The following is a 24,929-nucleotide window of genomic DNA, read 5'->3' as shown; positions in this document are numbered from 1 at the left end:
GTATTGATATTTAATGTTTTGGTGTAGTTTTGTTGTGGATAATATGGAGGAATGGAATGTTGTTGGGTTGGGTGGAAAGAGAAAGTGTGTGGGAAGAAAAAGTGTATAGAAATTTGTGTTTTGCTGATGTGGCTGTATTAGAATACGTGTTTGACTTGACTTTTTGTGTAATAGAGGTGAGACCGGGCCAACAAAAATGTTGACCCAGTAAATTGTTTCTTATTGCATTTGCCCTTATTTCCCCCTTTTGTATTTTGCTGGATGTCCCAAGTCGTTTACTTGTGCCTGTATGAATTCACAACCAATGGCCCAAGTCGTTTACTTGAGCCGTTGGTTGAGTGGCAATGACTTTGCATGTCCCTGACTGAGGTCATGGGTTCTAGTCTCACCTCCTCCGAATATTTACAAGGAGGTGTTTGGGCTTAGTCTGCCCCTACGTGGGCTTGATTTGTGCCTCCTGCGTGGGGCTTGTTGACACTTGTACTTTTATAGGCTTGATCTGGTGGTGTGTCGTATATTGTGTTTGTATTTGTATTCAAAAAAAACTTCACACTTCTATAGGTAGACGAGGATTTCTGCCTCGTACACCTCTTTACTTTTGGCACAGATTGACACACGCATCAACCTTTAGATGGAATTCCCTACGTCAACAATTTGAGAATATGATTTCATAGCTCATCAAGGGGGGAAAAAAACACCCACCCAAGGGTAGATGAGTCGGGGAGAGTTTTTCCGGCTAGAGTGTACCATACACCCATCCAAGAGATTAAATACATTTGAGATGATCGGTGGATCATTCTTTCATATCACATCCTCCAAAATACAACTACAATACATGGTGCATCCTAGGGCATTTAGCCATTTCTCTGGTCTAATACAACACTGACATATTTATTACATTCTAGCTAGGACGAATGAAGCCCATCATTCCCCCCCACAATCCACTCAAAAGATTCAAGCATACTACAAATATATTTGTATCTTGTATATGAACTTATCTTAATGTTACAGGATAATACAATTGCAATTGAACCTGATACAGAATACTGTTATAACGTTAAGATGGCTGCAGACAGCAGGAACTATGTACAGCTGATTCCACCATGTCACTTGAAAACAGTTTCCTCCTCTCCCTTTCCATACTTATCCGATTTATTCCTGTTTTGAAACGTCATCAAAGTTCTTGTTTCAGATAAAGACTGCTGGAAATCTCTCCATCCAGGTAATGTTGCAGAAGTCTTCCCTAACAAGACAGCTAAAGGAGGCAAAATTAACATGTTCCTCTCAAATGTGGGTCGAGCAATGTGGAAAATGAGGTCTACCGACGTTGCTGGCACATCTGACAAATAGTAGCCGACTTGACATTTGCAAAGGTGCAGTGCTCACAAGACCAGTAGCTTGAATCATCTGTATTTCTACTGGGACCGCTCGATCTGGATGTTGAACCCTTGCTCTTCCCACCTCTCCCCCGACTGCTCCCACCTCCCAAGCTCCTTGAGCTTCCTGTTCTGCTAGAGGCACCATGGGCATCTACATCTGATAAACCATTCTCTAGGGCTCGGACCAGATTCTCAAAGTAGTTGCGAGTTACACTGTATGAGGACACTAGCATATCAATGATAGCTTAGAAATTCCAAAATATGATCCAATAACCCAGATAGAGCCCAGCAACAGGAGAATATCATGTAAAATAAAAAAAAAATTCCAAGGCTGTGAGAAAATCTGATTCAGGAGCCATGTGATTATGCAGGACAGAAACTCTGTAGCTGTACAAAATGCAATGGGACCATATAAATTGTGCTTACCACACCTAGACTGGATAAATAATAGAAAATTAGATAGCCTAGCTCAATTTTTAAGGAGGGTAACTAGGAAAAACAAGAGCCTACAAAAGACCAAGTGAATCTTAATTGAAATTGATGTGTTGAGAAGGAAAACCTTTTCCACAAAAAATTCATGGCATCCTGAATTTCTGTTGGTTCGAATATAAGTTTAGATTTGAAAATTACCTAGTTAGTCCAGCAAGCTTTGTCCGAAATTCATTGAAATCTTTAGAAGGCCCCTCGCCATTTAGGTAAACCTGCAGCTCCTTTTCTGCACATTGATGAAGTCGTTCTAATCCGGACTCCGCCTCACCTGCATGACAGTTTATTAGATTACATAATATGGAAACTAGAGTTTTAGATTGTAAATACAGAGCTAGTTTAGTAGAGCATTTGTAAAGTAGTAGATATGCTAGCAGAAATAGTGATAGCAGAAATGCTGGACAATTTTAGTAGCAGATATGCTGCTTGAATGCTAGGTAGGTGTTTGGTTGAACTTTTACTGTTAATATTTGTATTGTGTAGCATATTAGATAAATTACGTGCAGGGGTAGCATACATTTTACTTGTATATGCTGTATCTAAACATACAAATTAATTCATAAAATTAATATAATGAATTTAAATTAATTAAAGATGATAATAAATTATCAATTAATCAATTTAATTTAATTTAATTTATTTAATAAGCTCAGGGTTACGTGTAGGGGTATTATGCATTTAAATTGTAATAAATGCATATAAATGTAAAAAATTAATAATTAATAATTTCTAAAATAAAGATAATTAATTAATATTTTATAAGTTAATGTTTTATAAACATTTTAATTAATTATCTTTATTAAAATATGAAGAGAGAATGACTTTTTAGGGATAATATGGAGATAACATTAAAATAATGGGGATAATATGGGAAAATAAATCAAAATGCTAGTAAAATGGTCCTTCAAGGTAGCTTTTCCATTTGACAGTAAAATGCTAGCAAAAGTGTCTAGGAATTGACGCTGGAAAATTGTTGTTTGGCAGGTGAGTAGCATTTAGGCTACATGCAAGTATAAAAGCTGGTAAAAAAGCTTTGTCAAACGGGCCCATAATACCTTGCAAGTACTCAAAGAACTGCCTCTTGGCATTTTCGTACTCTGGTAAGTAATATCCATAGGCATATGTCCACTTAAGAACTCGCCTGCATTCAACTATCTGCAGACAAATGCAAATTTATGTTATCAAAAACAATGCAAATTTGCAAAACATACCCATCTGGGCGACTGGTCATCAAACACAACGTTCACAAATTACCTGAAGCCAGGCCTCTGTTATGAACTTTAGCTGTGATTCAGGTTGGCACTGTATGTCACTCAGCTTCTCAAGCTACAAATCAGTATTACACGTCAAGCATTCCACCAATAACAAAATGCAAAGCCAGACTTTGGCAAAGATGAACACAGCATCAAAGAAGCTAAAAGACTGGCAAAGCACACTTCACAGCCATACAAAACATTCAGGTTTAGAACTATTTTCCACGTTGTTATCAACATGAGCATCATCATTGGTGTCATTTATAAGTAGGAAAAATAGAATTGAGCGATGGCCTCTACCAAGCTCCATTTACTTGGTAGAGGTATGCCATTAGACTACAAGGCCATAGTCAACAACCTTCTTAAGCCCCAAATTGTTCAAAAGAAAAGAAATTCAAAAACTAAAAATTAATAAAGATCACGAGAATCAGAGGAAATTCAAGGTCCAGGATGAGCGTTCACTTAGGTGGAGTAAAAATGACAACAAAAGGGCAATGACATACTTAAGGATCAGGACCCCCCCCCCCCCCTAATTGCCTGAGGTGCTAAGCACTCGCACGAGTGGGGATTCCGGTTACATTTTTGTAATTGATGCTTCTGATCTCCATTTCAGAAGACAAAAAGCAACATGCAGCTTAAAAAAAAAAAAAAAAAAAGACTGATCAATTTGTATCTTAATTAAGTAAAGCTGCAGATGAAAACTAAAACAAAAAAATAAATAATGCATGAGAAAAGAATTGAATAACAGGTAGAATCTTGCCACATCCTACAAGCTTCAGATCTCTACCTTCTTTCAAGAGGAGACAAATTGCAAAATCAAACACATAGACCCCGCATTTCCAGTGGCAAATCACAAACTGGAGATCTAACAATAGCTTTTCCAAACAAATCAGCTATACTAGTGATGCATATTAATATTGAGATATTTCAATTAAATATTTTATTTTGGTATTTTAGGAAATCAATTAGTATTATTTTCTAGGAGTCTAGTATCTTTTTTATTAGAAGTACTTTTATATATTTACTTTTAGGTATTTGTTTCCTATTAGAAGTGTCTAGGGTTTTGTTTAGTTTACTATTTAAGGTTGTAACCCTCATTGATGAATTTTAGTTTTTGATTGAATAAAATTAAGAAACGGCTAGTCTTTTCCAATTCTTTGGTATTCGCTAGAATAAAAAAAGTTTTGAAGCCTTAAATCTGGTATTCGTGTGTCAAATCAACAGATTTAAGTAGACTTGTTCCTGGTATTCGTGTCGAATCAACAGGTCCAAGTAGGTGTTCTTTCCACCACGCCGTGCTGCATCAGTTGGTATCGAAGAGAGATCTTCCTTCGCAATCATGGAACACGACGGTAGAGCTAATGGAGTCTGTGAAGGTCATGGTAGTAGGCGGGTTCCGAAAGAGGAGGCCTATGAACATGAAAATCGTGGTAGCAGGCGGGTTCGGAAGAGGAGGCCTATGAACATAAAAATTGTGGTGGTGGACGGGTTCCGAGCGAGGAGGTCTACGATCATGCGAGAGATGTTCTTGATATTTTCGATTCAGAGATAGTTCTTGTAGAAGAACTGATCTTCGATCCAGTTGGAGGTCCTATCTTCGATGATTACAACGAAGTCGACGACCCGGAGGTAGATCGGAAGTCAAAGTCGTACTTGACTGAATCATTGTTTGATTATTATCCAGAAGATCTAGAGGAGTTTCTATTAGAACAAGTTGTTGGTTTGGAAAAACCTACAAAATTTGTAGCTAAAGAAAGATTTCATCAAGGACTTGTTGTAGAGATACAACATGTGGAGTTTATTATTCCAGAATGGCTTGACGACCCACGTGGAAAATGCTCTTTATTAATATTGTTTCTGAATTTAATCAAGAGTTTAAAGTGCCATGAGTTGGAGGCTTGTTCTTTTGTTGCAATGACAATGATCGAGAAATCCAAAGTTTTCTTACTACAATTCTTTAAAACTCGAGGTCAAGTTTTCTCCAACAAGAGGAGAATGATGCAGATTGAGATTGAGATATTTCAATTAAATATTTTATTTTGGTACTTTAAGAAATCAATTGTTTGTAAATCAATTAGTATTATTTTCTAGGAGTCCAGTATCTTTTTTATTAGGAGTACTTTTATATATTTACTTTTAGGTATTTGTTTCCTATTAGAAGTGTCTAGGGTTTTGTTTAGTTTACTATTTAAGGTTGTAACCCTCATTGAGGAATTTCAGTTTTTGATTGAATAAAAGTAAGAGACGGCTAGTCTTCTTTGGTATTCGCCAGAATAAACAAAGTTTTAAAGCCTTAAATCTGGTATTCGTGTGTCGAATCAACAGGCCAAAGTAGGTGTTTTTTCCACCACGCCGCGCTGCATCAACTAGCATGACCACAGAGAAACAACTAATGAAAAAGCTACTTACATGCACAATTTGCATTTGTTGTAGATCTGCCAATGCTTTTTGTCGAGACTGCAATGAGAAAATAAATTAAGAATCTATTATGCTATTGACATGGCTCAGCACAATTGAAATGTCAAACATAAGCACGAATTATAATATTCCAAAATTAAGTGAACGGAATGAACACAGTCACAATAAAAAAATACATGCAGGTTGAGATTTCTGCGGGATCAGAACAAAGTTGGAACTTTGCTAAATCAGAGACATAGCTTATTTTGAAAGACAATAGCCACTAATGCTGTCTAATAAAAGAGGCATGCATCAAAAGTTTCAACCACGCTAGGGTTTAGTAGCCAACATGCCTCCAAAGTCCTAACGCAGCAGCTAGGGATTATGTCGAAATGGCAAGATAACTAACTGAAACAACAGCGCTTTTTACAAGGAATGGTTACACTGCTTTTTTATTCGATTGCAAAAGAGATATTTTATTAAGGGCCACTATGAAGTGAAACCTAAAGAAGAGAGAGAAAAGAACATGACAACAGGCAAACCAAAAAAAAAAATCAAGAAGACATTCAAAAGACCAAAGAGCAAAAAATGTATCCCAATCAGGGGACGAACTAATGTTGCTGGGGGAGTGCAGAATAGACCAGCTGAATATGGAAGAGTGAAGGTTGAAGAAGCTGATAGTTTTTCCTTAGTTGCCAGCGAGATTGGCTTGGGTGAATTGCTTTTCAGAGAGAACATACAAAATTACGTCCTCATCTACATTAAAACATCTATGAGGTTGTTGCAATGTCTTGGCAAGCAGAATTTTGTGATTGAAAACCAATTATCCATTAGGTGGTCTATGCCCATTTCTTTCTCAGAGAATATTTTGTTATTTCTTTCCAGCCAAATTAACCAGGGATGATAGTACAAAGCCCTCATTTCTGCTTATCTTACGATACAAGGATACAAATATATTACAACAGTAAATCCCCCACCAAATATATTAAATTGCTTGAAAGCTACAAGGACATAAACCAGAACTACTGAAACCAGGACTGCTGATAACCATATGCGATGGTTTTCTTCTAATTTGAGGAAAATTCTAAAACACAACACTGCCAAAATATGTTGTCAAACAACTAAAAGAGGAAGACTTTATGTTCCCAGGCAGATTCACAGAACACAAAATAATTGCAAACAAAAGCAAGTCTTAACTAGGACACCACAATCTCAAAACAATTGAACATACTGATTGGTTGGTCGCCCATCGTTCATAGTAATGAGTATATCTCTCTAGGGAATTTTTTGCCATCTCTCTTCGCTTCTCAGCATCATCATACTGTATACAAAAGAAGATTCTTAGCCATAGTCTATTACTCTCAATGACAATGTCACGAGAATACAATATCGTATCCTTAAGATGTTATAAAGAACTGAATTATATAACTCACCACTCCCTCTTGCTTTGCTGTCTCATAACGATTACATGCATAAAAACCGCCAGTCCTCTCACCATGATCCGACCATGCACCAAGGCAAAGCCTTCATGAATATGTCAGTGAAATCAACATGCAATATCACGTTAACTTCATCACAACAGCACTGAATCATTGCAATAATATTTCATAAAAGTAAACAAGGGAACAAGGCCAGCAACACTATTCCAGTGCTCAAAAAAAATTGAATCAATTCGTGAACTCCAGGAAAAAAAAAGAAAAAAAGAAGAAGAAGGTTCCTGGTAAAAGTGATGTCTCTAGCAAAGTATACAAGCTTACCAGCAAAATTCAAATTTACAGGGTGGTGTGCATGTAATATGCATACAGCCTTGGTTTTTCTCGATTGGCCGCTTACATTTAGGACAAGGCTTGGAATTAGCCAATATCCTGAAATTAAACAAACATGATCCAACATTAGTGCCTGTAAAAGAAACAGGATAGAGGGCATAGTTGAGAACCAGTTCAGCACCCTCTTTTTTGACAAGATTGGCACTTCAGCACTTCCATATAACAAGAAAGGTGGCTTTAGATCTGATGATATTGTTCCATACCAGTTCATATTCTCAGACTCGGCACTATTCTTCAGTATCCACTTGGAGACAGTGCTGCAATCCACAGGACGATGGGCTTCCTCCGTACACTGCAAGATCAGATTCATACGAAGTGCCATAAATTTAAGGGAAGTGAAGGCTAGAAAGATGTGTTTCTGGATGTACGAAACATAATAGAAAGTGCTGATGATAGACACTAATTAGCGCGAATATTCTAATTTTTTTGCCCAAGAGAACAAAAAAGGAAAAAAAGAAATATATAGATCCCAAAACAATCACTCACATTCCAGCAAAAGCTATATGAGCAGCCACAAGTAACATCATAGGTTCCGCTGCCAAGAACAAAATCCACAGCATAATCACAGCCTGGAGCAGGACACCACTTGGTCTGCAAAATAGCCATTAAAGATTCTTTAATTGCAGCTGAACCATACGACTTTCTGAAAATATTGGAAGCATCATAAATGCTATTGCAGTGGTTGCAAAATAAACAACAAAGTAAAGGGGATGTGGGGGTATCGGAAGCAAAATAACTACTGCATACACAATCATGATCCCCAGATCACAATCATCTATGTGACGACTATGCCTAAAACCCAACTATTCAGCACCAGATTCATGGGCCCATAGATATTTGGGGTCCAGTACAAGGCTTTGCTTTCGCCATTCAATATGGTGATGGTCTAAAGCAATGTAGTCCACTTTTCATGCTCCCTTCGAATATATACTCACTACATAAACTTTAATAAATATTTCAAGCCAAAAATGCAAAACGGAAACAGAACATAGAAGGTAAGGGCAAGATATAGGTAAGGATAATGTATTTCACTCCTTTTGAGTATAATAGACATTTTAAATATCTAAATAAAAATTACCTTTCTATTGTCCTCAATGTAAGACCTAATGAAGTAGCGAGAATACTTCCCCTTGTCTTCGCCAGAAGCTAAGAAACTAATCATATCTTGACCAATAGCAGCACCACAGCATGGATCAGGACATCGCAACGTCAAACATCCTGGACCATCGTTAATAGCAGTGCTAATATAACCTGAAGAGAAGTCAGATAAAACCTTACACACAGAAGAATAGCTCAAGGAAGACGTAAATATATGCTTCAAACAAGACAATAATCAGATTAAAGGAGAAAAGAGAGAAAAAAAATTCCAAGAAAAATTTCCGGTCAGTAGCAAAGTGCTATCGATTACAAGGTATTGACTATTAGTTGCACCTAAAGATATGATAATAATAATAATGTCTCCTTGCAAACACAATTTAAACCCTAATAGACACTTATTAAGTATTAGTGAGTTTTAACCGACGAATATTAATATTATTACTCAAAGTCAAACAGTATACGAACAAACATTCGTAAAATAAAGTGGTTAATAATATTAACATCAAAGATCCCCTGATAGCTAGTTTAAGCATCGACAATTAAAGACAATCCAACTATCGACAAAATGCATTCTCCATAGCAATCTGATCATATATACGATTTGAAGAAGTGAGAACCATGCAATTATTTTCTGAAATTGTCTGAATAAAGTTCACGACTCATGTGTACCAAGTAGAGGCCAACAAAATATATATACGCTATTACGCTAATTATTTAAGCCTTATACGAACAAGCAACCAAGTTATTTTATAGGAAAAATATGGAATGATAATACAACAAGACAGACCTGTCCAACATGAATGACAGAAAGGATGACCGCATGCAGCAGCATGCAGCTGCTCACGAGGATAACTCTCAAAACAAATTCCACAAGTCATCTGTCAAACCAGAAACAATGTTCAAAAAAAATGATATAAATATAGATAAGCTGGTAAAACTTGTAGAGAACCAAATTAGATTTCAAATATCTTAGCCATCATACAGAAAGCATAATGCAACTGACAGATGACAGCTTACTTCTCTGCCATCTGGAAACCAAACCACTGGCTTTTCCATTAAGCCAACAGCCTTGCGAACTTTTTCTTCATCAGCAAACCATTCATCATGCACTTTACTGACACTCCTGTTAGAGCAAATAACATATGCAACCATTAGAACATTAAACTCCAAAAACTCATCAAAGCCCAAGGCTTAAGGTTATCCAAATTTGTGCAAAGAATGTCATTGATATCCTAATTTCCACTAGCTTACATTACAAAACCCGCAAAAACATTCAATCCATTTATAAAAGTTATCAGGAAAAAGAAAAGAGAGGAAAAGATCTTATTAGTAAACAAAAGATACCATGAGAGTCACAATTCCTTACCAACAGTAGAAGCGAAGCAGGATGCTCGCCGAAACCTTGGGAATGGAAAGTACGGTAGATATCCTCTGTATATCTTCTTCTTGACGTTGACAGATATCCGTTTCACTCAAAATGGTGTAGTTTTGCTAAGAAAACAGAGAAGACAGAGTAAGGATGAAGAATCATGCAGATATTCTATGCAACAGAATGCTTAGGCGGAGTGTCATAAAGATATGGTCTCTAGTTGAGTAACAGAACAACTGGATCAATAGAACATTTTAAACATATTGACAACATAAACCTTACATAAAAACCCAACTGAACTAAAATCAACACAACCAAAGGCACTAAGATTTCTGAGCATGAAAAGGATCAGATCGAAAGATCAAAAGAAGCCAAAAGCTAACAGTAATTAAACTAAAACGAATGCATTACACCCAACTGTTCAAATAACATCTGCCAAAAGAAACCAGCATCGAAATCAAACATTGTTACCTCAGATTCCAGAAGGACCCACTGGTTCAACGTCCAAAATGTTGGTGTCTCATCAAAAAAAACCCAGTAGATGGGAGATAATAATTTTAAAAACAAAAATATGAAAGAAATGAGCATAATTATAATAAGGCATTCTCGGTTCCACACGATAATACATCGTACTTCACAGCAAATACTCCCTAAAAACAATAGAAGAAGTAATTGCGCCAAACCAAAAGAGGAGAAATTGTAATAGATTTCCACTCCAATGGAGAAACCAATCCAGAACAAACACACCGATCGTGATTCCACGATAAAAAAAAAATTATAAAAAAAAAAGACAAATGAATTCACCACCGTCCAAGGAACCACAAGAAGCGAAATTAACTAACACTGGTAAAAATCGAAATCAAATATAAATGAAAAAATTCCAGCTAAATGGAGTTGATATTGGGATAAATCACCAAATGAAAGATACAAAAAAGAGCCAACATCAGAAAATCAAGCGGGGCTAACAGAAAAAGCTCTAAATTTCAATAAATTTGGAAACGATGAATTAAACAGACAAGCCACCTGGTTGCGATGGGAAAGGATATCATCGGAGTCATCAGAATCGTTGTCGAAGTCGTAGTCGGCAACATCAGCATCATCACTGTCAAGGGCGTCATCGCCGCCACTATAGAAATCGTCTTCAGCTGAATCGGCCGCCGCGTCCTGCATCCTGTAAAATTCATCGTCCGATTCCATATCGACAGCTCCCGACAAGGGTAAATTGATTTGGAATTAGAGAGGGCGGAGATGAGAAAAGAGGAGCCGTGAAATGGGGACGGATACCAAGGAGCTTTTTAGGAGAGAAGAAATGCTTTTTCTCCTCTTAAGGAGAAGGAGGGAGAGAGAATAATTGATTATTATTTTGTTAATAATAAAAAAAGAGACAGAGCTTTGATTTTGTTTTTGTTGATGGGGGAGTGGGCATTACATAAAACTAACTAATAAATTAGTAAATTACCTTACATTATATTAACTTTCTTTCAATTTTTATAAGTAGATAGGAAATCACAAAACCTGCCCTTCATTCATTTTTTCTATTCACAAGTCAAGTCATCTAAGTAATTTTCATTTTTCATTTTCATACCCAGGATAAGATACTACTTTAGGTTGCTCAACTGATAGAATATGCATTTGGATTTAACTTTGCAATTGTCAAAATGACAAAAAGAAGAACAAAGAGATATATATATATAGAAGGAAAATCACTATAACCATTGACAAAAGATGGAAAGGAAGATACATCAAAGCTTTCTTGTTGGGCTTTTTTACTGACAATGCCCAATTCATCTTCACCCAGTAATAGCTAAAATGCATGTATTCTGACAAATAACAATCTGACACCGTCCATAATTATATCCAAGGAAAGCCCAACGCATAAGAAAATCGAAAAATAACAGTAATCTTCTATAATTCCCATCATATAACTGTTTGTGTACAAAATTGATATAATCCAGAATGCAGCTCCATCTCCGACTCCTCCATCCTCATGTCATGTGCACAGTAATAACATATGCATACACCTCAAATACTTCAAACAAGGTCCAGTTAGGCTTGCACCATATACCACAGATGGAGTATTCGGACCGCTATGAAGAAAAACCAATCGCAAAGAGAAAAAAAAAAAATTTCTTTTATGCTACTTATTTGCTTTGCAACTAAAGGCTCTTCTCAGCCCCACAAGTCCAGAAGACTGGGAATGTACACTCCAAAAGCATTTCTGAAACAGATTCAACTAAATTCACGTTGCAAGCATACGTAGACAAAAGTGTTGATTGCTACCAACTTCAGATGGGAAGAAGTGGCCCCCTTTCCTCATGTCCAATTCCATGACTAGCCTGCAAATATAGCAAAAATATGATGTTCAACACTGTTCCACTTAAAGAAATCTCAAATAGACAACTTCAGCAAATTTAAATGAATTCTTACATCTTCATTTGCCCCAGCAGCCATATTTATGAACGATGCATCCGTCGACCTGAAGAGTAAGTGCACTTAGTCAAAAGTTTTCCATGATTTAAAACAAGACCCTGATGATTTTTCAGTTTTATGAAAATAATGAACAGACGGTGGCAAAAAGGAAAAACCAACTACCTTTGGTTGTTCTGACTATCCATTGTTTCCAGGCCAAGATTTTGTCGTTCGTCCTTAACCTTTGCAAGAGGTGAAAAGAACTGAACAAAAAAGACAGATAGATTAATTTTGTATAACCTCCTCTCTCTCAATTTGTGCATAAGAAAGTGCAAGATTTGTTAAGACTAATACTTACCTGGTGCATCGAGATAAACACAATGGATATTCCCAAAATGAAATTAATGGTCAGGGTATGGCCAAACAGGGCTGCAGATGCTATTCCCGTAAAAATTGTGGCGACAGTTGATGAATACTTTTTCAGGATTGTATCTGCAAGCATTGAAGAAGGTTTATTGAGTAATAGACAGTATAAAATGCTATCATAACAGTGCAATATACAATACTAGCACTAGTCCCAGCACACAAAACAGTCCAGGTCACAGAAATCAAAACTAGGAATCTAAATGTTGTTAAGAAAAAAACAACCTGCATATTTGAAAAAGAATGATGACAAAATCCCCTGTGCTGCATTGTTGCAAATCAAAAGCATTGTAGCCTTCGAATGTCCTTGCAAAATATCCAAACTCCCAGGACCTAAAAGCATGGAAATATGGAATCTCTAAGTACAAATATTGGGGATTAAGGCTTGTATTATTTTTTTGTTTATCAGGCACACTCAGTCGTTCAATTGTGGCTCACTAACTTCAATAAGTTATGGTCATATCACAAGAAAGCATGTTTTCCTTAACATGGGAAATTCCATACTAGATACGTGCCATCCATACCTTTGAAAATGGCAGTTACAAGGATGCCTAAGAAGTTGAATATGGCACCATACCCATACAGAAACAAATTCTGCAAAATGTGTGAACCAAAAATTCTTGTAAGAGATACAGCAAGAAAAGATTGAATCAACAAAGTTACAGTCAAACAACAAACTTAGCTTTTTCTGAGATAAGAAAGGAATATACATGAAACAATCACAGAATGGCGCAGAACAAAATTTTAACACTAGTCTCAGATTAGCTCTAACATAAAGCAGCAACCATATGATATATCATGTGGCAGTGGAAACTGGAAACTGGAAACACACCTGAAGATAAATGCTGGTCTCAAACTGGCTCTTCAAAGCATACTCATTGTAGACCGATGCTAGAGACGGAACAGTTACCTGTTTACAAGTACTTAAATCAGTATCTCCAAGATGTATGTAGCATAGCATGGAAACATGTTAAAGTGAAATGATTAACACAAATAGTCTTTAGCTGATTCATGAGCACGACTGGGAAGCAATTTCCAGTATTTTCTAGGAAAAAAGGATAAATAGTTTCAACATATTTTGAACAAATAAAAGAGAAAACAGACAAGTGAGACAGCATCTTACATGCACACACATTAGATACATATATATGATGTCAGTCACTTCAGAAATTTTGAAATACAAAATTATAATTAACCCTTCCTGCAGAAAAGTTATGGAACAGGGTTCTGACAGTCCATAAGAAATCAGCAAAAAGCAGACATTTACTTACAAAAATCAGTGTGTATAAGTATGCCCCCATTGCAACAACAGGTAAACCCGATGCAGTGGTGCCCTCAGGTAGAGACCGCAATTGATTCACACTAATTCCAATGAGCAATAAAGCAAGAGCCTCCCACTGTCCAAAATCAAGTGATATAATAGATAGAAAATATATATAAAAAGTATTCATACAAAACAATTGTTCGCCTTGAGATTGTTTCTCTTCAAATTTGGAAGGAAAAAGTGCAGTTTGGGTCATGAAGGAACAATTACAGTTTAAAAAAACCTGAATTATGGAAAATCGCCGTCTCATGATTATCTTCAGCAATATAGCAATCACCAACACCTGTAAATATTTGCAATCCATGATATAATATGATCTCTCAATTATTCTTGAGGAAAGAAATGATAAAAGCCACTATCAAGTGCATCGAACGTTTAATATTCCACGAATAAAAAGCCAGCTCTGCAGAAAATAGATCCGTACCAAAATTTAAACAATCAACTATAAGTAACAGGCAGGTAATTTACAATCAAATGAATTGGCTTGCTAAACGTTTTAGTTTGATATTGGACAGTTGATTCATCATAGCTAACAACTAGGATCCTAGGATCCTCGAAGCTGGAACTATAACTCATAAATACCAAATTTGGATGAAGTGTGTTCAAAACCATAGTGTGCTTTCATGAAGCATAGAAGACTGGGACCCCATTAAAAATATCATGACTATAAATGTATAATTAAGCTACCTTCATGTTGCTCAGCATCTTCACAGTTGCTGGATTAAAATAAAGCTGCACAAGGGTCAGCCCAAAAGGTCATTTGCAATCAAATATTGAGGATAAAATCAGCTTCAAAATACAGATGTCCAGGAAGGAAAGATAAGCATAATAATTATTATTTAAACATGAGCATGATTATCAAAATTTCCATCAGAATCAGTACCACAGAAGAATACGAATCATTCAAAATTAGTAGAAGATATTGGGCTAGAAGTGCAGTAGAGATTAGTGCTAAAACTTATACCTGCATTATGAACTTCAAATAATTATTAATTGCATATAGGAAAGCAGGAACAGCAAGAAGAACATTGTTTCGAGCCGCCTGCATGGGTGAAAGTTAAAAAAGAAAAGGGCACATCAGGATGAGAAAGTGAATTTCTTCTTGGGGGACAGTGGCGTTCAGGTTTCAGCACATTACAAAGCAACAAGATTAGAAGATAGACACAAAAGAGAGAAATTGACTTGCAAAGTTCAAAAGGCATTTTGAAAATAATAAGGCAATTCATCTAAAATTAAATTGAAACTACACAATCTGGAATTTAAATGTAAGCATAAACAAAAATATGGCCCTAAATGACGGCAAAGGAACATCCTTTGCCCAACAAGAAATGCTCAAACAGAGATAAAAATAAGCACTACTTATTTTCTTGGCTCAACTGTCTCCCACTTTCTTTAACTCGTATTCATTTATTACATTCTTCAAGGAAAACGTTAACTTTTTTTTTCTAAATTTGAAACGGAAACAGGGTAGCATTAGTTGACACTTGACAGCTGCAAAAAAAGACCTGAATATAACAATTCAAAGCTCTTAACAATCTAAGAAGAGGCATAAAGGGTATACAGTTAAGTCAAGTGTTATCATTAATCCTACAGAATGTATATCACAGACAACTAAAAAATATTTTTTTTATTTCCAAACATAGAAAGTTTTTGTGAATGGTGCAAAACATGGAGAGTAATGGAGCACATGCCAATCAGATCTAAACATTCCTATACTTCTGTAATCTCCAAAAAGTTAGCTTGCACACCAAGTAATAATTGTGAGTTCTACCCATGTGCGAGCACACACACATCCATATAAGTATTCATGTATTACAATGCCAAAGGAAATCCGAACCTCATGACATTATCACATCTCCACATCAAAGAATCTCATGTAAGACAAACTAAAGAAGGTCCGCATATCACTGCACAACATTATAATGCAGATTTTCCATTCTAACATAGATATTTTACCTGTACGAGGGTTGATAGAGAGAGAAGAGATTTATCGCCTACTTTCTTATGTCGTGCCTGGTAAATATTTAAATATCAATAAGAAAAAAGAATGTAAATTATGGCAATAAGCAACAATTTATTGCATACACTATGCAGAATTCGAATTACTCCACGTGTAATTGAAGATTCAAGGGTCAAAAAAGACTTTTTATTGGAAGACTTCAAGAGCATTAGTCTAACCATCATAGGTAAAATGGGCAGAGCAACCCATCCAGCACAAAATGATTGGAACCATATACATTATCTAAGGTGGTAGGTCCAACAGCTTGATAAGAAAAGCACTAGAAATTAAATCCTGGCTGAATATCCCACCCAAATTGGTAAGAGGGAAATTAAAACATACCTGTAATAAGAGCATGACAACTGCAAAAACAACTTTGACCGCCTCAGTCAAAAAGTTAACACTTATCGGACTAAACTTGAAACCCCCATCCACCTTGGACATGTAAACCAATATAGGCTGCAGGAAGTGGGAAAGAAAGATGCACATCTAATCAAATATTTTGGACACACACATTCAACTCTTCTTTTGGCAACTGAACTAATATTTGAGAGAATCAATCACCTGCAGACCAACCAAGATGCAGTCTCCAACGACCAAAAGAATGTTGAGGACACGGGTCTTGGAGGAGACAATGCTCCTATGCCTGTCATAAGCCTTGGAGACCGTTTTGCTATTTGGAGATGCCAATTTCGAGTGACAAACTTTGCATTCTATCATCCCTTCACCCGCCCACTATTTTCCCTAACCTGGCAACAATATCGATCCACTTGAAGCCACCGTTTCCGATACATTCACAAAGCAACATGCACATACGCGAAAGAAACTAAGATACTAAGATCAAACGAAACAAAAATGCAAACGCATGAATTAAGATCGGGACTTGCCTGGGAAAGTCACTAGCGAGAACAAGAAGGAAGCGGATTGATCCTCCTCCTTCTAACCTGTCAACAACATCGACCTATTTGAAGGGACCAATACATACACGCACCCAAACATAAAAACGAGAAAAAATAACAAGTATTGGCCTGGATTTCCCCGCAAAAGTAAGCGTAATATTCGGAACTTGCCTTGGCAAGCCACGGGTGAAAAAAAAAACACCCCGAGTCCAAGAGAAGATGCCCGAAGCGGAACCCAGAAAGGACAGATAGAGCTGAGCTTTTTCCGAGATCTCAAAAGGCTGGCAGAGATCTAGAAATGGGAAACTGAAGAATTGAATTGGATCGAGAGTTTTGCATATAAACGCGGGGAGAGAGGGGGGGGGCAATGCCGGCAGGATGTAACGTCGCTGGTTCTCTACGACTGAATATTTTGTTGAACGCTACAGCTTACTCCAATCGGAGGACAGGACACGCGACGGGGGTGATCTGGGGGTTCACCGTCGGTTTCTTTATTTATACTTATGAATTTTTTATTTTTTTTTTATGTGAGCAAATAAAAAATTCTATATATTTTAATTTTTCCTGTAAAATTAGAATTTAAGATTTAGGGTTAAGTGAATGAATGGGAGAAACTACTTGAGATTAGTGCGGTTGATCAAATTTGTGATATGAAGATTTTACAGACTGTTGTTCAATCACAGCCAAAATGAAATTTAGGATTCAAAACCTAACTTAGGAAGTTTTTTTCTTCCTCAATTTTCTTGCATCTTGGGGCTTGGAGGGTGATTTTTGGTCTATTTCAGTGGAAGAGGTTGACACGTCGCATGTGCACCAGATGATGACGTGGTGCGCAACTCCCACCGAATATTCCCTCTTTCAGTTCCAAGTTTCCAGTTAACTCTCCCCCCTCAGACATCCGAAAAGCCAAAACCCTACCAATTAAGCCGTCCTGAGATTCATCTTTCGATTGTCTCAGCCATGGCTGATCCGGAACCTAAACCCATGACCATCGATGGCTCAGACCAGGACTTGGCCCTCGCGCGCTCCCAATACCTCACGCGATATGAGGTTCTGACTCGGCGATCCCGGCGAGTCAAGCAACTTGCCCGGGTCTACAGGGACCATTACTGGTCTCTAATGGAGAAGGTCAAGGCCAGGTACAGGGACTACTACTGGGTATACGGAATAAGTCCCTTCAAGGAGGACGAGAAGAAGACCATCGCCCTTGAGAACGCTACGGATGGAGCCGGAGAGAAAGGCCGGTTCGGGGTTGGGACTGGGTACGTTAAGGGGAAGTGTGCGGTGGCTGGTTGCAAGGTAAAGGCGATGGCTTTGACGAGGTTCTGTCATGCCCACATTCTGTCTGATTCTAAACAGAAGCTGTACACTGGGTGCACATATGTGATCAAGAGGTTTACTTTCTCTTTCAACTCCTAATCTCTTATTGCTGTATACATTATTCTCCATATCAATCCATATTCATCCATGTTTATGTGTTATGTACCCATATTGATTGTGCTTTGGAGTTTATTTAACTTCGGATAAATGTATTATTTTAAGGTACATTTGAGGGAGAAGCCCCCTTTCCTTATTAACTAATTTTTCTTTTATTTGTGGGTATTATAGAGTGACAGTATGCTTGTATGGCTAGTATAAGGGAACTGTGATTGAATTTATGGGGTAGACTCTTAAGTGGACGGTTATTCATGCTTTTACACGCAGTCGCAGTCACAGTCACACACTTGATAATAACAATGAATGCTGCTATTTTTCTGAAGAAATCGATGATTTTGAAAGGGTTGTGCTTTGCATGTGCCTGTAGGCTGATCTTATTTTGCATTGTTCTTAAGTTGTAGGTTGTGGCATTGTCTTGTTACTCAAGCCAGAATATTGAGGGAAACTTTGAATTCTTGCATTATGATTTTAATGACATGAATTCGTACGATTTTTGGACAGGGTTAGTTTGTAAATCGTAAGTACGCATGTTTGTCTGCACTTGTGTTATTGTGTTTCTTAATTGTTGCCTAGTTAATTCCATCATGTTCTGGGCTAAGAGAGCAGTCTTCATGCTTTTGTTTACTTGCAATATGAGTAAAACCAAGAGGTAAATGTTTGTTTTGTAGCATTAGAAACAAGCAGTCTACTGGTTTATGTATTAATCGTCTGGTTTGGGCCGTCTGGCTAGCCTTGCTGGGTACATCTGTGCCTGTATGCCTTTTTTTTGTAGAGATTGTATATCATGTTTTTGGATGTACTATTGTTGATACTTTCGGAAATACTTCAAATTCCCACAAATTTAATGGTCATTGATTTGGCTAGACGTACGATCCCATATGGCATGATCCTGGGATGAAGAGAAAAATATTGATCAAGAAGTCTTGAATGTTCTTTTGCTGTAGTTAGTGTTACCTTTTGTGCAGTATATTGAATATTATCAGTCCTCATGATTACTGTGTATGTTTGCCTGTATTCAGTGCACACGCAGGGCCAATTTTATGTGGGAAACCAGTATTGAGATCAACTATTCCTGTCCTATGTGCCACACATTTGCAGAAGTCTGAAAAATATCTCAAACAAGCTTTGAAAAAGCAAGGTCTTAATGTAACTTCTCCAAGTAAGCTTGTGCCCAAATTTCATGTGATGGTCACGGAATATGTCCGCCAAATCCAGAGCAAAAGAAGAGCCACTAAGAAGGCTTCTCTTGCTAAAACTGAGATCAAGGAGGGGAAAACTAATTAGATCACTTTTTTTGTTCTTTGCATATTCTTTTAATCTGCTTACGCCGTTAGCTGTTCATGCAATCAGCAGATTATTAGTCATGGAATTCTCAGTTGTATCTTTGATTATGTGGACTAATGGGCCTTGGAGTTGTGCCTTGAAACTTGAAAGACAATACCCTGTGCATACAGCATACATGAGGTACCAATTTCTTAGCTCATCTTTTGCTGCTTGTTCGTGTAATCATGTGGATTCATTTCATATGCACAGCTTACCCTGTAAATGTTATGAATTGCTTCTTATTTCATTAATCCTCTGCCTTTCCTTACTACCTCTTCTTTTTCTTTTCGTTTTTACTTTTTACTTCTTTTTTTTTTTTCAACGCACCTCTCTTATTGTTGTTGTTGTTAACTAGTTATAGTTGTTATTGGTGTGTGTGTTTCTATGGTCAAATAAAAATATCTGAGTTGGTTATGTGGCTGTATTTTCATTAAACAATTTGTTTTGATGGCATTAAAGCCGAAGTACGAAGGGACATGAGCTTTTCTGTATCTCCTCCAATGTTTTATACAACCCTCTGTGCCTGGTGTGGATATGACCATCGCTTTATACAGTATCTGACATCTAGTGACTATATGCTCGAGAGTTGAAATAATGCGCTTCCCAACTGTGAAGATAAGTCTTTACCCCTTGTCGAGTACATTTGCAGATGTTGACGTGATGCACTGTTCCTGGTGCTGAGATAGTCTTTACTCTGTGTTATCATCTGATCAGATAGAGGTCGTAGGCATTAGTTAAAATCAGTTTCAAGTAAAATAAGCAGTAGTCCAGTAAACAAACTCACTCTTCGATTGTTATGGGCCAACTGCACAGTGAGATTCGTGTGAATGAGGGCATTAAGTGGAAACCTCGAAAGTGTTGGTAGCCTCTTCTATTTACTTGTGACATTTATATTTAGTTTCTCTATCTGGTGTAGGTTTTGTGGATATTTGACATGAATTCTGATCAAAGCATCAAATGGCTACAAGTGAGACAAAATGACGTGATTTCAGGACTGAGTGCGTACGTAAAAGAGAGTGATAAAAATGGCAAGTCGCAGATGCGATTGATTTGGATTTAGCATAAGAAATTCCTTGTTCTCTCTTTTCCTTGGTGGTATTCTCAAAATCTGTGTCTCTTTCATATCTTTGACTTGCCCCTTTTATTAAGATAGGGTGTTTAACAAACTGGATGTAGTTGGTATAGACTATGATGGAAAATTGCTTTTGAAACCTCCACCACTCTCTTCTTGAGGTAGAGTGCAGGTTGTTCAAGGCACAGTATGATTGATTTCGTCTGGCAATCTGCAATAACCCATTTAAAGAATTGTACTTGTGTTAAGTGAGAACAAAAGGACTGTCAAGTCCTGTACTCTCTCTCATTACAATCCCTGCCAGGGAAGAACAAGTTAGCTGATAAAGTGGAAACAGATCGTAGACGTGTTTTGGGTTTCAAATTAACCAACCCAATAACAATTTGACACATCATTGGGTACTGTGAATATGTTGTTTGCTGCATGCCAATCACATACGACATATATTTAAGCACCTGAGAACTCGCGCGCGCGCGTGTGTATATATACAAGCACTGTATTGTATGGGGTTTATCTGGCCGTCCGAAGCGAGTGGCTAGGCCTTTTTGACAGATGTCGGTAGGTAGGTGATTGAAGACCTTTGCATGCTCTTGGCCTACCCTCTAGACATCTTTTCTAGAGTGCTTCGTTTGACATCAAAAAATTTTATTTAAAAAAAAATATATATATATATAAATGTGTAGTTGTCTAACGAATTAGTGATACTTTTGAGATAAATTTTTTTTTTTTTTCTTAAAAAAAATCATAAAGATATAATATTTAGTCTAACAAATTCAAGAAAGTATTTTTTATTTGAAACAAAAATCAAATTGGTATAACAATTTTAGACCATCGGATCAAAACATTTGATGGTCTAAAATTATTATAAATTTTCTATAATTTTTGTTTCGGACAAAAATGATATTGTTAGATTCGTATGACTGAATATTATAAATAAAAATAAAAATAAAAGATTGGACCTCGAAATGGGCTACTTATGTACAATATGTTAGGTCCTGAGGGGGAGGTGACAAGCAATGCTATAAATGATCGCAATGAATGGAGGAAGCCCATGCACGCTCATTGTACAATATGTCGTGTGTGTGTGTATATATATGTGGGGCTGGCAATGATAGAACGAAAATGTTATTTGTCCCAATAAATCCCAAATCTAGGTGACGTTGAGTTGGCTTGATTAATCAGCATGCCAACATGGAGAAAGACAAAAACATTAAAGAAAATGTTTTGCAGATAGTTTGTTTCCCGCTCTCATTAGAAAAATTCCCGCTTCTCTCTGTTTTCATTCTCTCACTGCTTTCATTCTCTCTCCCAAAAAACCCATGCGTAGTCGCAACCTTCGAGAGAGCCCAACAAACCAATGGCATTTTCTCCTGTTCCAAGCCCACCAAAGCTTGTTCGAAGCCCCCCATCTATCAACCACCAGTAGTCAAGCTCCACCACCACCGTACAAGCAGCCTCAATCCGGTGTTTGGTGTGTCGCAAAGCCATCCGTTCCTGGCAGAGCACAAAGGGTGGTGGAGGCACCTATGATTTTGTAGGCTCTGATGAATGCCAATTTATGTACATTGTTTATAGGTTATGAGTGTGAGATTACGTACTGAGTTGTTTTATGTAGCAGAGGTGCTCATACAGTGTTAAGTAATATGGAAACAATGCAGTGTCGTAATACAATGTATTGATATGTTTATCACTTTCTTCCATTTTGTTCGATATATATAGGGTACTACATTGTGTTTTACCTGATGAATTTTGCAGGGGTAGTCATTGTTTCTAGTGAAATTATGGAAGGGATGATGAAGAATATCAAATGTGGGGAAGACGAAATTAAGGGATCAAACAAGATAATGCACAATGTAAGTGATAGTTCAAATGAGAGAATTGAAGGGTTGGAAGACATTGTTGTTGATGATTCAGATATCCCCATGATCGGGATGGTATTCCAGGGTGTGGATGAACTGTTTGAATATTACAAGAGATGTGGGCAAAAGGAAGGGAGTTTTTGTGAAACATAGGATTGTTAATAAAGACAAAGATGATATGATTAAATATTTGACTTTTTATTTGCAGCAGATCTGATAAGTGTATTTCAGATTCAAAAACTTTGTTTTACAGTGTCTACATTTCAATGTATAACTTATTCACGCCCAATGACCCAGTGTTTACAGTGTTTGCAAACAATTGATCACCAAAATAGGTTCAGATAAACTCGCACATTACGTAGAGATGCACAATGCCCAAATAAAATTCATAGATAAAGTTTCAAAGTTCAATGTATGTCAAGTCGACACTACCAGATCAAAATCATCATATTGGCCATCTTTTACAATGTTTATAAGCACAATGTAAGTACAAAATAGGCCCACATGCACTATGACAACCAAGATAGCATAGCAACCAATCAAGACTATAAAGTAGTATGCTCACATAATTACAACAAAACAAAGAACTAGTTATTCTTAAACTCAAGTTTTTCATTAATGTCGCGATACCACCAAGATTTGATTTGTATGCTGATGTTGATGTTGTTGTTTGTAACTCAACCTATGTATTTGTAGCTTTTCTAGCCATTGCAATTACTTCGCCTAACAATAAAAGTGTGACAGTGACTGCATTAGTGACATTGTATTGAATTACAAGGCAAGCATGAAATGAATTATGTGCACAAGAAAACTGGAAATAACAAAATAAGGATCAAAATAGGTCTATATACATTATGGTAAGCAAAAAAAACTAGAAAAGCAATAGGAACAAGCAAAAGAAGATAAATTATAGAGCTTCTAGGATTTTTTTTTCCCATTGATTTCAAAAACAAGGTAAGCACTAAAACAGACCCACACACAATCTTCAAACAAACGTAGCCTACAAAGTACAAACCAAACAAATTTTTTTCCATTGATTTCAAAAACAATGTAAGCACTAAAATAGACCCACACACAATCTTCAAACAAAGGTAGCCTACAAAGTACAAACCAAACAAAATCAATAGTGAAATGCAATATGATGAGGGGAATGTTTGATGAGAACATTCTCATTTGTTTTTTTAACAATGCAAGGATAAAATTAGATCCACATACATTCTGGGAAGTAACGTAACCTGGAAACCAGGGAGGAACAAGAATGAAATGTGCAATACTCGCATGTAGTAATTTCTAGGTGAAAACTATAAAATTCAATGTATAATATTTAAAAGCAAAACCATATGAATTAGAGAGATTATTGAGTCTTTTCCATTGTGTTGAAGAATAAGGATAGTTCCAAAAAGAGATCCACATACAATGTGGAGACCAAGGTAGCCTAAACACCAATCAAAAGCAATATGGTCAGGGGAATGTCCAATGAGGGACATTTTCATTGTTTTTGTAACAATGTAGGGATCAAAATATGTCCATATACATTATGGGAAGCAACATATCCTGGAAACTAGGTAGGAACAATAATTAAAATTGTTGAATTCTCACATGGAATTCATAGCTTAAACTGGGAAAATTCAATGTATAATATGCAAAAAGCAAAACCAAATGAATTAGAGAGGGTATTTTCCATTGTGTTGAAGAATAAGGTAAGCGTAAAAAAGGAATCCACATATCAAAAGCAATATGGTCAGGGAATGTCCAATGAGAGACATTGGAAATTTCTAAGGTAAGTCATGTTAACCCCTAACCATTTGAGATTTGTCAGCTTTACCATCAGTTACATTGTGTTTTAAAACAATATAAGGATGAAAATAGCTCTATACACATTCTGGGAAACAACATAAAATAAAAACAAGGCAGCAACAAGAATGAAATGCATAGTACTCAAATGGAATTCAAAGGGGAAACCTGAAAAACTCAATGTATACAAACATAAAAAGCTAAATCTTGAAACAAAGGTAGCCTACAAACCAAAACAAAATCAATATAAAATGCAATATGGGTCATAACTTGGGAAATAGGTCCACAAACATTCTGGGAAGCATCGCAACCCGGGAAATTCAATATAATATGCAAAAGCAAAACCGGATGGATTAGAAAGCTTATTGGGAAGCAACATAATCTATAATAAGGTATAAAATGAACAATGTATACGGTGAACAAGCAAAATGAGATAAATTAAAGAGTTTTACGGTCTCTAATTACATTAGGTTTACAAACAAGGTGCATTGTCTTCAACCAAAACAACATAAGCACAAAATAGGTCTCATACATACACTCTGGGAAGCCACATAAGCAAGAACCCATGCATGAACAAGAATG

The 24,929-nt window shown here is 36.7% G+C and overlaps 3 protein-coding genes across 8 annotated transcripts; 1 reads left to right on the top strand and 2 right to left on the bottom strand.

The window, feature by feature from the left end:
- Positions 1-773: 773 nt before the first annotated feature.
- Positions 774-11,172, bottom strand: LOC120000813 (probable E3 ubiquitin-protein ligase ARI8). Of its 3 annotated transcripts, none has more exons than XM_038848952.1 (15): positions 10,832-11,167; positions 9,806-9,930; positions 9,457-9,562; positions 9,227-9,317; positions 8,420-8,592; positions 7,828-7,932; positions 7,545-7,633; positions 7,273-7,380; positions 6,949-7,039; positions 6,747-6,836; positions 5,528-5,575; positions 3,120-3,191; positions 2,921-3,020; positions 2,010-2,136; positions 774-1,592 (listed from the first exon to the last, which is right to left on the bottom strand). In XM_038848952.1, exons 1-15 carry the CDS (start codon positions 11,003-11,005, stop codon positions 1,319-1,321), a joined length of 1,773 nt encoding a protein of 590 aa, XP_038704880.1. In that variant the 5' UTR covers positions 11,006-11,167; the 3' UTR covers positions 774-1,318. The 3 variants fall into 3 exon arrangements, with proteins under 3 accessions (XP_038704880.1, XP_038704881.1, XP_038704882.1); XM_038848954.1 differs by having other exon boundaries at positions 1,423-1,605; positions 10,832-11,172; XM_038848953.1 differs by lacking the exon at positions 5,528-5,575 and having other exon boundaries at positions 10,832-11,168.
- A 385-nt stretch (positions 11,173-11,557) lies between these two features.
- LOC120000814 (CMP-sialic acid transporter 3-like) lies at positions 11,558-17,316 on the bottom strand. 4 transcript variants are annotated; one of them, XM_038848956.1, is made up of 16 exons: positions 17,034-17,316; positions 16,851-16,907; positions 16,528-16,712; positions 16,306-16,452; positions 15,921-15,977; positions 14,929-15,006; positions 14,652-14,696; positions 14,188-14,247; positions 13,912-14,037; positions 13,473-13,550; positions 13,165-13,234; positions 12,866-12,973; positions 12,576-12,709; positions 12,401-12,480; positions 12,236-12,284; positions 11,558-12,144 (listed from the first exon to the last, which is right to left on the bottom strand). In XM_038848956.1, the coding sequence occupies exons 3-16, from the start codon at positions 16,681-16,683 to the stop codon at positions 12,094-12,096; spliced, it is 1,239 nt and encodes a 412-aa protein (XP_038704884.1). In that variant the 5' UTR covers positions 16,684-16,712; positions 16,851-16,907; positions 17,034-17,316; the 3' UTR covers positions 11,558-12,093. The 4 variants fall into 4 exon arrangements, with proteins under 4 accessions (XP_038704884.1, XP_038704883.1, XP_038704885.1 ...); XM_038848955.1 differs by having other exon boundaries at positions 16,851-17,316; XM_038848957.1 differs by having other exon boundaries at positions 16,306-16,422; positions 16,851-17,316.
- Positions 17,317-17,527: 211 nt separating this feature from the next.
- LOC120000816 (INO80 complex subunit D-like) lies at positions 17,528-19,890 on the top strand. The gene is made up of 2 exons (XM_038848959.1): positions 17,528-18,256; positions 19,319-19,890. The coding sequence occupies exons 1-2, from the start codon at positions 17,823-17,825 to the stop codon at positions 19,581-19,583; spliced, it is 699 nt and encodes a 232-aa protein (XP_038704887.1). The 5' UTR covers positions 17,528-17,822; the 3' UTR covers positions 19,584-19,890.
- The last annotated feature ends 5,039 nt before the right edge of the window (positions 19,891-24,929 follow it).

This window comes from Tripterygium wilfordii, chromosome 6, assembly GCF_013401445.1.
Source record: "Tripterygium wilfordii isolate XIE 37 chromosome 6, ASM1340144v1, whole genome shotgun sequence".
NCBI classification, from domain to species: domain Eukaryota; kingdom Viridiplantae; phylum Streptophyta; class Magnoliopsida; order Celastrales; family Celastraceae; genus Tripterygium; species Tripterygium wilfordii.
Note: the sequence above shows the minus strand (reverse complement) of the source record. Positions and strands in the feature narration are given on the sequence as shown.

Bases quoted from the DNA above. Each gene is read 5' to 3' on its own strand.
- LOC120000813 (XM_038848952.1), bottom strand. From the start codon at position 11,005: ATGGAATCGGACGATGAATTTTACAGGATGCAGGACGCGGCGGCCGAT. The intron at 7,634-7,827 runs GTGAGTGATTGT...CTGATCTTGCAG, and splicing joins CATATAGCTTTTGCTGGAAT to TGTACGGAGGAAGCCCATCG. The intron at 3,021-3,119 runs GTAATTTGTGAA...ATTTGTCTGCAG, and splicing joins TAACAGAGGCCTGGCTTCAG to ATAGTTGAATGCAGGCGAGT.
- LOC120000814 (XM_038848955.1), bottom strand. From the start codon at position 16,683: ATGATAGAATGCAAAGTTTGTCACTCGAAATTGGCATCTCCAAATAGC. The intron at 15,978-16,305 runs GTATGTTTTAAT...AATATTTACCAG, and splicing joins TTGTCATGCTCTTATTACAG to GCACGACATAAGAAAGTAGG. The intron at 13,235-13,472 runs GTGTGTTTCCAG...CACATTTTGCAG, and splicing joins AGACCAGCATTTATCTTCAG to AATTTGTTTCTGTATGGGTA.
- LOC120000816 (XM_038848959.1), top strand. From the start codon at position 17,823: ATGGCTGATCCGGAACCTAAACCCATGACCATCGATGGCTCAGACCAG. The intron at 18,257-19,318 runs GTTTACTTTCTC...GCCTGTATTCAG, and splicing joins TGCACATATGTGATCAAGAG to TGCACACGCAGGGCCAATTT.